This window comes from Antennarius striatus, chromosome 10 (assembly GCF_040054535.1).
Source record: "Antennarius striatus isolate MH-2024 chromosome 10, ASM4005453v1, whole genome shotgun sequence".
Lineage (NCBI taxonomy): Eukaryota > Metazoa > Chordata > Actinopteri > Lophiiformes > Antennariidae > Antennarius > Antennarius striatus.
In genome coordinates, this window is record NC_090785.1 from 7803500 (window position 1) to 7816826 (window position 13327).

The following is a 13327-nucleotide window of genomic DNA, read 5'->3' on the forward strand; positions in this document are numbered from 1 at the left end:
CAACAACTAAAAATAGGGAGACGCTCTGAGGAGGTAATAATGTACCCAATGAGCTCAAAGCTGAGGGAGTGACTTCCCTTTCTCTTCCATTTTGTTTCGTACACATCTAGCATATTTTAATTGTAGCTATATTGCCCTCATTCATTTTGGGAGGAATTGCTCCACTTGGTCTGTACTGTAAGCCCTACTGTAATGAGAATATACACAATTACTAAAAAGTTGAAGGCAGAAGAAATACAGAAGTTCCATCCCTATCCGTCCTGAAAGTAGAGCATAACTCGATTCTACTCTGAATCTGATTACGTGAAAGTTTTTCATGACTGATAGGAATGTTTGGCATATTTACTACCAAAGTAAAGCTTTCGCTTACAGACATTTTAACCTTTACCCAAAAAGATTGCTTTGTGAGGGTTTGTTATAGAGAGGCCTCAAACTATGATCGTTCAAAGAAAATACATCATGAATAAAATGTGTTTTTACCCATTTTCCACTACGTTGTACTCCACAGCCATGAAGTGACGCCAGTGCTTTTGTTGATGGGTGTGATTGCTGATTTTAGAGCAGTGTGGTGCCTGCCTCCGCAAGGTGTTACCAACGCATTCTGTTCATCCTGCCAAATATTTCCAAAGGGGTCAAATAGGGCTCCACAGCAGACACACACTTAGTTGAAATCACTGTGGCAGCGTGAATTACAGAAGTAATGACATTAGCAGAGAAAGCTGTATCAAGAACGCTTAAATGTCAAATTTCTAGCTTTTTTGAGGTTTGAGATGTTTTCACTGGTGACATGAGCATGAAGGCCTTCATTGTGATTTACTGAAAATATGAATAAAATGAACGAATAAAATACATTGGACCAGATGAGGCTAATTATTCTATGAAATAGAATGACACAACATTTATTACATTGATAGAAAAATAAACTGTTTGACTATGTATGAGATGCAAGATAATCCTATCAGTGAAATTATTAAGGAATATTTAGACGTCCCTGTGATCCTTCAATCGTTAAGTAACAGGTTAATTTAAAAAATTGTCCTTATTTGAAAAAAATTTTTTTATGCTGAGGACAAACTGTTTCAGTTCTTGTCCAGTTAAATTTGAATGGTGGTGAAAGATTCCACATATTAATTATTTGTACTAAAAATCTCATCATGAGTTCTCATTCTACCACCAAATGTAATAGTTTGCATTCTTTTCATACAGTTTTTTTTTTCCTTGCACGCTGTTGTACACAAGCCAAGGAAAAGATATCAGTTAGTAGAATCACATTTAACTGCCCTTCACAGCATAAATTAGATCCACCTTACAGGACTTATTTAAAAGGAACACTCATATTTAAAGATGGGTCGCACGCTACTCGGGTCATTTCCTTCAAAGACGATGGTGAAGAATACCAAATGACAGGAGTTGAGACTGAAGCCAGGTTTTCACTGCATGCCAAATTAATCTGTGCACATTGAGCCAAACTGCCTCCCGACTGGTGTTTGACAAGCATTTAAAAAGCTATTTTTTAAAGTAGATTCCGCTGCAGTGTTCTCACCACACACAAAAACACACACATGGGCTATGCTACACATTCACCATCAAACATCACATCAAAAGAGGGCAGAACAGACACATAAGTCTATTTTAAAAGGTAAGTTCTCTAGATAAGCACATACAAAAACACAAAAACACTGGATTCATCAGCATTTCGGCATGTCGGTCCCTGCAATGTCTGTATGTGTGTGCAGAGAACCACTAACACTTAGAGCACACTTTGATATTAAAGATGTGCACATGTATTAAGACGTGAGGGCACTTTGAAAATGTCTCATTAAAGTGAAAAACATTCTAATGCCTCAAGATGACATATTCAGATTGCTTTTGTTTGAATCTAACCAACCAATGAAATCCAAGCATTCAATGAACAACGTTACAAAATAAAGTCAACAAGCTGAGTTTCACATCTAAAAGTTGAAACAAAGAACTTTTTTTTAACAGCTGGCAAATTATGAAGGAACAAATTATTTATTTTGTAACACACATACAAGCAGTCACCATACATGTACGGTTGCTTCCGTTTATCCACAGTGCATCATGAACAATAGATGACGCTTTCTATTCTAATCTGCAGGGTAAAGAAAAGCCACACACAAAGACATCCCTGAAAAATCCCACAAATACACTCGAGAGAAAAAAAACGTGAACACATACATAAACAGTACAACACACACACCATCGTCTGTAGCTGGTTGGGGATAGTTGTACATTCCCTCAGTGTTAGACATGTTTCAAAGGTTGCTGGGATACAAAGATCTTTGTGCTATGAACAGTGCAAAACATTAGGAATATATTTATTGTGTGAAGCCAGCGAGAACCACTGATCAACTGACAGACCAAACACGGGTGTGTGAAAGGACCGACTACTTGTGACTTCATGTACTAAACACCCTCCTTCCTTTTTGAAATGATTTCACTCTGAGCGTCGGACTAGAATCAGAAGTGCTGAGCTTATTATTAAAGGAGACAATTAAGACACAGAATTATTCAAGGCGCTGCAGTAATTTAACAGTGTTTCCGCCTAATTTTTCCACTGTAACCTTTAAGCAAAGCTAAGGCGTTTTAATCGCTATTGCATGTAACCTTTTTCTCTCGCCTACAGCGTTGTTCGTCTTCATGTCAGTTCTGCTGTTACGGATTAATGTTAGATCACTGACTACTGTCTCTCTCTCTCTCACCCCTTTTTAACTTTGTGCTTTGCTTTTTGTTATTTTTCTCTCTCTTTGCTGCAGTGGAAGCAGAGCCTTGTCTCCTCTTGTTACACCAAGACGATGTGGTCATTCACCGCAGACGATCTCTGATGACATGTGACAAGTCATGAAGCAAAGTTTGTCAGGTAGGAGTTGTGCTGCAGTCTCACTGAAGTGGAACATCTTAACCCATGCATGGGGAGTAGGGAAAGTATAAGATTCAAATAAAAAATGAATCTTATAAAGAGATGAGGAAATAAAGACAATGGGTATTAATTGTCTTTCCTCTCAGAAATGATAGGATTATTGTTGCAAATCACAGTTCTTTTCTGTAGAATTTAAGTGATAAAGTCAAAATTTCTAGAATTTTATAAGTTCAGTGTTTTTTATAACAATCTGGTAAATCAGACACTGTCCATATAGATGCTATTTTTCTTTGATGAAGTCAATCTCTTTAGATTTTTTTGACAAATTTTAATCAGTTTTATTTATGTATGATTGATATGTGACCAAGGAACAGAGACGCAAATGAACCGCAAGTCATAATCTGATTCAGTGCATCAACCGGAACAATGTATGTTACGTAACATAAATGTGATTAAAATCAATCCACTAAAAAAATTACATTAGGAAAATCATAACAAAAACCACATAAGTCAAAGCATGAATAAAAACCAGACCTCATAGGACTCACAATTTATTCTCTGACTCCATTTTTTTGTGCGTTTGTGAGCGTACACAATCAAGTTCATTGCACAAATGCTATGAAGCCACCTTGCCGTCAACAACAGGCGACTCCCATGCTTATTGAGGTTTTGTTGCCTTGGCAGCAACTCATTATGTAAATGATGTCTCCCTGATGAAAGGGAGGCAGCGCAGCCATGACGTTCACTGCTCCAGACTGTGTAAAACTGGCTTCAGGGACCAATGGAGGGTCGTTGCTATATTTAGCAGTCAACTTAACAATGCGTTTCTTCCCTATCGTTTCTCACATCCCAGAAATAGAAAGCAAATTCACATCATGCTTGCATCGTCACGTTCACACTGATGACTAAAATATGGAAATGAACACACATATATACATACACATTAAAAGCGCACACACATACACACACACACACACACACACACACACATTTCATTTGAGAGGCTGACGTTTACTATTTCAGGGATTCATAAACTATGATTTAAATCATCCACCTTCTTTATGTGACATTGTTTTAGTCTTTTCCGGTGGAAGAGTTCATTCCAAATCTATCACCTTTCCATTCCCTGTACTCATTAATCCTGACAGAATGAGCTTTCTCTGAAGAATAACAGTAATTCCTTTCTGCTATACATCATTTTCATATTCCATTTTATGAGAAACCGATACTAAGTGTCTTGATCATTCCAGACATTGGACATGACCCAAAAGTGACACATGACACACCAGTACCTGCGTTCTCAGCCATCACTCTAAAGACCGTACAGATCTTAATTCTACCAAAACAGCTATTTTGAGGGACTGACCCAGAGATCAATACGGCCAACCCTCCAGAGGACACAGAACTGGCTACACATAGAGGAGTCTGTCAAGACCTTAATTAATGAGCAGTGACTGAAATTGCTTACTCCTGCTATCCGACGGCTGTCGTACACCTACATCCTCTCATCCACCGGACTCATCAACTGGTTACATAGCAACACTAAACCTCATCTCCTATGCACATAAGTTGCAAATGTTTATCAGCTGGATGTTCCACCACATGTAACATATTGCAAAAGTATGGCTAAGATGAGTGTGACAGTGGTGTTTTGGTTACATCTCAATACCAGGATAGAGAGAGAGGGAGTGGGGTCAGTTAAAGGTAAGGGGTCAGGGAGGGGGAACTTGAATTCTGCGCTCCCTCTCCCTCGTATGGCAGCAAGCATGCTGCCAATTTGAGACTAGAGCTTGTAATTGCGTTAACATTCATAGTTTTGCATTTAGTACCAGACATTCCTCATCTCTGCGCAAACACAAGAACTCCAGGAGAACACTGGCTGTAGCGTTACAGCTATAGCATGGTGGAGATTTTACAACAATAGCCATTTGGAGAAATGGCAAAAAAAAATCCATCACGCTACTTTCATGTGTGAGATTTTTCTTTCATCGTACAGTAAATAAAAACTAAAGGCATATTACACAGAATTCATCTGTTGTTGTAGAGAGAAATCTTAGATTGAGACTCATTTCCAGAGTTGAGAATGTTGTATCTTACTGGTTTGCTGTTTGTTTGAAAAGATATGATCTAATATTCTATACATTTCTCCCCACATCTGATATGCTGTAGCGTATTCTTTTGTCTTACATTTTTAAAAGTGTCACTTTTTATTTAACCAGTAAAGAATATAACGTAAATGGGTGGCTGAACGTTTGTGCAAGGCAGTATGTATTGTCTTTGTTCATGCTGCCTCTCACAATGAATCAAGGAGCAGGGTTCCATCTTTTCAGTATGCATAATTGAGTGTTTTTGAAGCACACTCCGAAATATGTTACAATAGAGAAGAGATCAAGGTTCATACAGTCATTACTTTCAAATATTTCCCTTTTCTATCAGTCAGGTCAGTTCAGGTCTTTACTTTTCACGCTGATGTTCCGTCTCATGAGGCAGTTGAAGTGGAGGACTGCTGAAAAACGGACACGAGACCCAGTTTGTAATGAGGTGCAAGGTTGGGGAAGAAGAAGAAGGAGAGGAAGCTAATCCTGTAAAGTATTCTGTGTCTGCAGAGGGGTTGGTGCTTTGCTGCTCTGGTGTCTTCCTGGTGAATCATCACTACAGAAACTAAAGCCATGCTTAAAATTAAGCACCTGCCAATCACTAAACCAGAAGCAATCATTTCCCCTTCCTTACTCCAGAAGTCTGCTGGCCATTAAGACACTGTCTCTCAGGCTTCCAGCTCGTACGCTAACCCCTCCACATCGTTTTAATCCCCGTTACAATTTTCACCAACCTAAATTAGTTCATGTCCAGAGCAATTTAAAAATATAGACTCCAGCTGGCCATAAACCTTTCAACTGGGCATGATTTCCAGGCCTTGTCTTCCACTCTGAAATACGTCACCAGAGATACACTGTCCAGAAAAAGCCTCGGTTATCAATCTTCAGCTCGCAATAATTCTATATGAGTGCTTCACTCCTGCCAGATTCCAGATTCTACCCACGTTTTTTCTCGGATGCTGATGAAATTGGCTCATGGCTTCCATGGTGACCAACAGAAAAATGTAATTGCTCTTGTGACCTCTTTGTGGCTTCGAAATCTCCAATATCCTCTACAGCTGCACACATGATCTATTGTAACCGTAGTTCATCTGTTGCACATGAAAAACTTCATTTAGGATTTCACATCTGTTTTGCTTCTACAACAGGGTTAGCAAATGATGGCCTGCGGGCCGACGTCAGACAGCAAGAGGCTTCCATTTACTGAGCCCATTATCGCTCTGCATTAGCATGCCTGGTAAAGCTGTTGTTACATGAGGACAAATTGATTCTGTCAACCAACTGTAATCTCCTCTATACATTTATTGCTTCAAAAAAAACAAAAAAACACACACAATGTGGTAATATTGTGTTCACCCCTCACAGCATCAGCCGAAATGAGACCAGAAAAAGAAACACTCCAGGACCATTTTCTGCTGATGTCATCTCTGTCCAAATTTGCAGATAATACGTCAATGGAAAACCTGTTATGTCCTCTGCTTCTGCGGCCGTTCACCGGATGAAGACTGCCAAACTCAATTCTGCGATAATATAGCTGGCGTCAGTGAAAAGTCTTACTGTGCGACACACAATTTTGAAAATACACTGAATAACTAGTTCTCCCACTCGGTGGAGAAACACCATGTATAGAGATCGGGACAGTTTGACACACATAACCACAATTACAGGGATTATCTTTAGATGAGATTGACTTCTGGACCATGGACTGCATGAATGAATGTAAAGTCATTTAGAATCCATTTCTAGTAGATAATCCATCACCTTTGTACGAGTTCTGATCCGCATCACGGTATTAATGAAAGTAACACCGGTGCATCATAATCATGAGATGTCTGACGCTGTTTTTATGGTCGGATAAAAGTCTTTTTTCTAGTCTTTCTCAGCGTCAATGTCACTGATAAACAATTGCAGACAACTTTGAGATGATTTGTGAGATCACACCTGCTGTCTTGGTGCATTCTAACATTTTGAAACAATGAAAATCAAACTACATTCATGGCAGTGACTTTTTTACTGGTTCTATAGCCACACAGATCAAGAGAAATACCGAAGCTGAAATCTAGCCTTGCTTAGACCTGATGGTAGGTTTATTCCATTACTAACTGATCAAATAACTTCGACAACACCAACTTAACACTTGGGGTACCCTGTGTCAGTCAGAAACCAAACCTTCTGAGGAAAGTCAGCAATGTAGAGTGGCAGATCTGAGACGTGAAGCAAACCAGTTTTGTCCAGGCAGAGCGGTCAAATCTGTGTCGCCATCGGAGAAGCATCTGGCAGGGAACAACTCTGTCATGATGACACCACAAATTCTTCCCAAGAACATGTTTTCACCAACTCCCACATTTGACATGTGTTAAAATATCTGTGCCGTGATGAGCAGATTGTTGGCACTATAGAACTGACATGTTCCATAAGTGGGTACTGTAGGTTTTCATTTAGTTGAAGTTTTAGAAGTATTTTCTGAGTAACCATGAAAATGCTGGTATTTTTAAAAACTTTTTAAAGACTTTTCTTAAAAAAAACGCCGGTGAAGTACGTGGTCGGCTTTTATTCACACCACATCTTTCTGCTGACAATGCAGACATTGACAACATAAAAATAATGGCATAACAATTACACAATCCTCCTTTGCCCACACACCACGCAAGTGGGAATCTTTAAGATTCTGCTATTAGATCAAAAGATTTTAACAGCCTTGTAAACACTGTGCGGTTCTGCCAATGAGTGCAGCTGTCAGTGTTGTGGAGGACGGAGCTGCATGCATTGTGATTAATGAAGCAGCTTCAAACTCATCTCTGGGCATCTATTGATTCAATTCTGAGGCTGGCTTTGCGCTGAATTAATCTGAGTGCAAGTATGCAAGACTTATGACTTCTGCCCTGCTCTGACCTGCAATTGGAGGTAGACATGAATCTAATGGCTGACACTCACACCTAAGAGGAGAGTCTACTGATGCACAGCGCAGAGATAGATCAAGTGTGGGAAGATTGACAAAAGCTGTTAGTTTTTTTGCTGTCATAAATTTGCGAACTATATGCAAGAAATGTAAAGTTAAAGCGATGATAAAAGTATACGTTGTGATCTTCTTGAATGGGAAATCTGTAATATGATGCAGAAAGTTGGTGGCCTGCACGGTTGATGCATAATCTGGTCTTGCGTAAACCTTTCGCCACGTCGCCATAGGTGTGTAAATTCCAGATTGGCTATAAGGTTTTTAGCTTGTGTAGCCAAAGTGGAGTTCTTATTTTAAGGAAAAAAAGGCTAAAACTTACAAATTTTTTGGACTCGCGAAAATCCCCGAGCGATAACAAACTTTTTCTCTCGCTAGTGCCGCTATAGCCGACAGAAATAGCCAAAAAGCACGCCGACGGAAATAGTCGAAGTGACCCGAACGCTCCCGATCATTACATATGCACTCGGGTCATGACCTCCCCTCATCCAATGAAAAATAAAAGGATTCTATTTTTACAAGCTAAACCCGTGAATTGGTGTACGACAAGGCGAGGACGCTCAATCGAAAGAAATTAAGAATCCAGTGTTATATAGTAGAGTTTGTGTTAAAATTCAATTGAACAACAAATGGTGGAGGGAGTAGGAGTGGTGACAGACCGATCAGAAGGTAAATGAAAGATATTATCAATACTTTTTGTAGTCTTAGACTTTTAATCCCTATGACCGGCAGGAATAACCAGCGATGTACAGTATGTAAATGTGTATTCACCTTGTTTGCTATTTTTCATGCCTTTTTAAATTGAAATGAAAAATGGCATACAAATGGTGTTGTCTGAGTCAAAGTTAAAATGTCTTCTAGTCTTAAGTAAAACTTACAAGTAAACATTGAGTAATATTTTGTATGACTGTATCTTCACATAGTGAATGGAAGTTTTCAATTGTTGAATCTCACATTTATACCTGCATAAATTAGGATAGAAGTAAAGATAGTTCAGCTTGAACCGTTGATCTTAGTGTATTTTTGTAGGTAAACTGAACAGAAGATTTTGCCCTTAGATTCCACCAGAATGCATGAAAACAACCCCATTTTCTAAAAAACTTCTCGAGGGAGACCCCTCGGCGCGACGAGCATAGGTCGTCCGCGCGCTGCGCCACTGTCTTGGACGGAGTGTGGCTTTTGTGGCTTGCTCCATTCTTTTACAATGAGCCACAGTGGCTTCTTCATACTAGCTCCTAGTGCAAGCCCAGATAATGCATATAAATGCAGTGCTTGTGGGTCTAAACAGGCTTTCAGGCTTTGGGAAGTCATAAAGTTTAATGAGTTTAGACGTCATACTTTGATTCGTCACATGTGCCGCTACATGATGACTTTCATGACTCACCCAAAGACAGTCGAACAGCTCAAACTCAGACTCAATATAGAAAAATAAGTAATGCCTTATTGGTGAGGTGACAGAAGTGATTCTGTCCTGGGTTGCAGTTTCAGTATGACATTGTTGACGTGATTACAGCTTGGACCGCCTTAGAACACATCAATTCAATACAATTTCATTTAAGGACAACTCTAAGATCTTTTCTGAATCTCTACGATGCTTTTCTTTATCAACTTCTTCTAACTACACATTGATTCTATTCTCAAAGAAATTGTTAAGAGTCTCTGAACTTTCTGTGGCTCGTTCTTTTTTCCTGTGTGTGCCTTGAGGAGTATGTTTGGTCAGAGAACTTATGCGTTGAATAAAAAAGAAAATCCTAATGATATAAATGGACACAAATGACCCACATGTTCTAGGGAAGCAGGGATGTGCCATTTTTTGGCTTTCAGCTGGATGTGCAACCAGAACGCTGCAGAAATATGATGGGCAGTCATGCTGGGGGAGAATGGGTTACGATCTGGGCTAAAAAAATTTTGGAGATGACGCTGCTCTCAGTGGGAACGCCATTGGCAAATTTCATTGATCTTCAATGACAGAAATTAATAGTCACTACAGATGTTAATGGCAAATCAATTCTTTTAAGCATATTTTGGTAAATGTTGTCAACAAAATGCAGCAAAGGATCCCTTTCTACCTACTGCTGTTTGTTTGTTTGCTCATTTGGTTGATAATTTGCTCCATACCATAAAAGATACATACTTTATAGATTTTTGATAGCATGTATTCCTATAGAGAGTGAGTTTTCTTCACTGCACTACCCTGTAAAATGAATAAATATTCTTTAACCTATACATTTAAGTTTCTCTCTATGACGCTATTAATGTAACTTATCCTATAAAAAAAAAGAGAATTATGGAAAAAGAAAATAAAGGATACTATTTTACTATATAGAGCGTAAGACTTATAATATATTCATTAGAGGGACGTCATTACTTCAGTACCAGGGCTGCCAAAATGAGTCGAGTGGCTTTACTGATCTGTTAGGAGCGCCTAAAACCGGGAGGGGGGGTCCCACGTGAAGTGCTACTCTAACTGAACACTTGTGTTGGGCCACAGTGGAAGTCACTGAACACAAAATTATCTTTAGTAAAACTGAATGTCTTACCTGCTATATTGACATTACATCTTTGAGGATAGAAAGGTCAATGCGGGAAACACCTGGAGACGAATATAACGACGCAGCTACACGTCACCGCATTAGTTTGATCTTATTTCGAAGGGTTTGATAGAAAACAGCGCAGAGGAGAACGCGCAGTCATGTGTGTGTGTGGCAGTGCGTAAAAGCGCCGTGCGCTCTCCCGGTGTGGATGGAGCGGCTTTTCATGACGACTATCAACAGATAAACGCTTCACTCTCTTTGTCGTGACGTGCATTGAACCTTATTGGAAAGTTCAATGTCATAACCTGAGGCTAAGAGACCGAGAAGGCTCCGCGTTGCGCGGATGTTGTGCGGATCAGAATGCGGAAAAGGTGCGAGCGATTAACACAAAGGGCTATTCCAACAGGACGCCACTGACACGATGGCATACCTGTCATTTCAGCGTTGTAATGTCCAATTTTATGGTCAAAATTATATTTTCTTTTATTTGGACCGATGTCGCTCCAGCCTTCTAACGAGTGGGATATTAATTATTTGCCTAATTGTCTCTGTTTTTGACCATCAAGTCAATGCAAACAAAGCATGTGATCTCTAACCGAGGCATCGGGCACAGGCCTACCATCTCTGATCTCAAGACAACAATAACCACATGCACCATGCTGCGAATGGCTCACCATCCGGTGGTCGCTATTGTGTCAGGTCTTACCTCAGAGGGGAGGAATGAATGGGGGGGGGGGGCAAAGGGAAACCTGTGATTTAGGAGTAAAGCAGCATGTACAAGGCAATGCTCGTTTCTTACCCTTGGAAGCATCCTTGTCTTCTTTAGGCTTCGCCACTTTGCCGCTCATAGATCCCAGTTTGGATGTGTAATTCCCGATTTAGACAAGATTCGAAACCCTTTCAAATGCTGATTGCCCTCTGAGAAATCCTTGCCAAAGGTTCCGGGTGCTGAGATAAGGGCTTCTGTGAAGAGAGAGAGAGAGATGTATTCATCAAAACGTTCCATCATAAAAACAGGAGCAGAGGGGCCACATATCGAGCAAGATGTTTCATTTCCCCCCCCCCCCCCCCCATTGGATATCAATGAAAACATCCAACTGTGGATGCTCTCTAAACACACCGGCACACACACACACACACACACACACGCAGACCGAGAGCGCGTATGGGCTCCAGTAAACATCAGAATCTTACCTTATCTCCTCCACGTTTTCTGCTACATCAATGCACATTGATGAAAGGAAACGCTCCCAGCACGAATCCCGTTATGTTGCATACAGAAATCACGACCTGCTCTGTGACAAAGGAGAGGAGCAAGGAAGGAAACCTGGAAAACCGAGTCTCTCCTCCCAGAGATCCGTCTATCAACGTCGACAAAAGACACACAAAAAAAGAAGAAAAAAAAAGAGATGAAAACACCGATCAGCTCGACGTACAAATGCCACCCAGTGCAGCCGGGAGCCGCCAGATCTCCTTGTCAGAGGCTTGAGGTCCACTGAACGCTCGGTGGGCAGAATCAACAGGATACACAAACCTGAGAGGAGCGCTGCTGCCACCCCTCCAGTCACAGCGCCGATTCACACCGCGGGCATTTGTTGTTGTTGTTGTTGTTGTTGTTGTTGTTGTTGTTGTTGTTGTTAGGTGGAAAAAAGAAAACGAGGAGAAACGAGCTCCATCCGTGAATGCAGCCAGAAGCGGATGTGATCTGTCGGCGCGGTGCCGGAGTCACAGCGGGAGCTGGAGCTGCGCGGAGCGCACCATCTTGGCTGTTGCTCTCATTCAGCTGCCTTTGCAGAGCAATGCGTCATCCCATTCACAGACAACCTGCGCATTTTTATTCCCTAAATGATGTGAGGTGTTTAATTTAGTTGCATGGATGTGGAGCGATAAAAAAAAAGATTCAGTTTTTACTTGTGAAAGGATAAGCTTAACTTCACTTGCATGATACCTGAATATTTCTGCAAAATTGGCTTCAATCCTCAAAGATGAAAACGTGCGTGTTTCTGGAAATCCGTTCCTGAATCCACTGATACAAGAGGGGAACTCGTCTTTATGAATGCAGCTGGTGTGTTTGTTCTTTTCAGCTCGCCACACACTTAAAAGGTGGGGTGACTTTTCTACTGATGGAGTAATTTTGGACTGCACCAACAAAAGCTTCATCTGAGTTCGCGTTCTAACAGAAACTCATGTAACAGAGGCAGTTTTTTTTTTTATAATAAAAGTGATTTTCAGACCATCATCTGTTTTTCCTGTTTGTTTTTTAAGTTGATATCATATCATATCAATGTTCTCAAGTTGCTGGTTTTGTCCAATGCAATAAACACGATCATACTGATTCCTTTTAAAAAATGCTGAAGTCATCACAGTATCTTGTTTGTCTCAGTCTTAGTCCTTAATGGATGGAATCCTCTTTTTCTGTATCACTATCACCACTATCCATGCAAGAACGTTTCGGTTTTAAATCCACTGAGAAATTTTTGTTATCACCTCTCAATGCAGGAATTTCTTTTTATTTTGAAATCCACTACTTGAATTTCCTTTAGATCATCAACAGAACCTTGAAATCAATTCTTTAGCCAAGTTCTAAAATAATTTGTCCCTTTGATACCTTCTATTCCAGCTGTGAGTTTTTTCAGTGTTGTTCACTGATATTTCTGTCCACTTATAATTCATGCAATGTGTGGGAGTAAAGAAATGCAGTTGATTTGAGGCATTTTCTTACCTTGAAATGCTGGAAAATGAATCCTAGAGGTCACACCTCATCCCTTACTTGCAGTTATGTTAAACCGTCCGCTTCCAAAATGGTAAAAATGGTTGAGATTGGTTGAAGATCAAAAATCCAAAATTTTCTCCAACCTCTTGG

The 13327-nt window shown here is 40.2% G+C and overlaps 1 protein-coding gene across 4 annotated transcripts in view; it reads right to left on the reverse strand.

Annotated features, from left to right (window-relative positions):
• Positions 1 to 13246, reverse strand: part of fgf13a (fibroblast growth factor 13a) — a 78456-nt gene extending 65210 nt beyond the window's left edge. For 3 of the 4 annotated variants that reach the window (XR_011037171.1, XM_068325316.1, XM_068325312.1), the window contains exons 1-3: positions 11999 to 12264; positions 11659 to 11825; positions 11264 to 11427 (exon numbers count right to left, since the gene is read on the reverse strand). Coding sequence is in view for 3 of the 4 variants with exons in the window: in XM_068325316.1 (XP_068181417.1) it covers positions 11264 to 11312 (49 nt within the window). In the remaining variant the exon portion in view is untranslated. Of the gene's footprint in view, positions 1 to 11263; positions 11428 to 11658; positions 11826 to 11998; positions 12265 to 13186 lie in introns of those variants that run through there. The other variant, XM_068325314.1, reaches the window with a different exon arrangement.
• Positions 13247 to 13327: the final 81 nt, after the last annotated feature.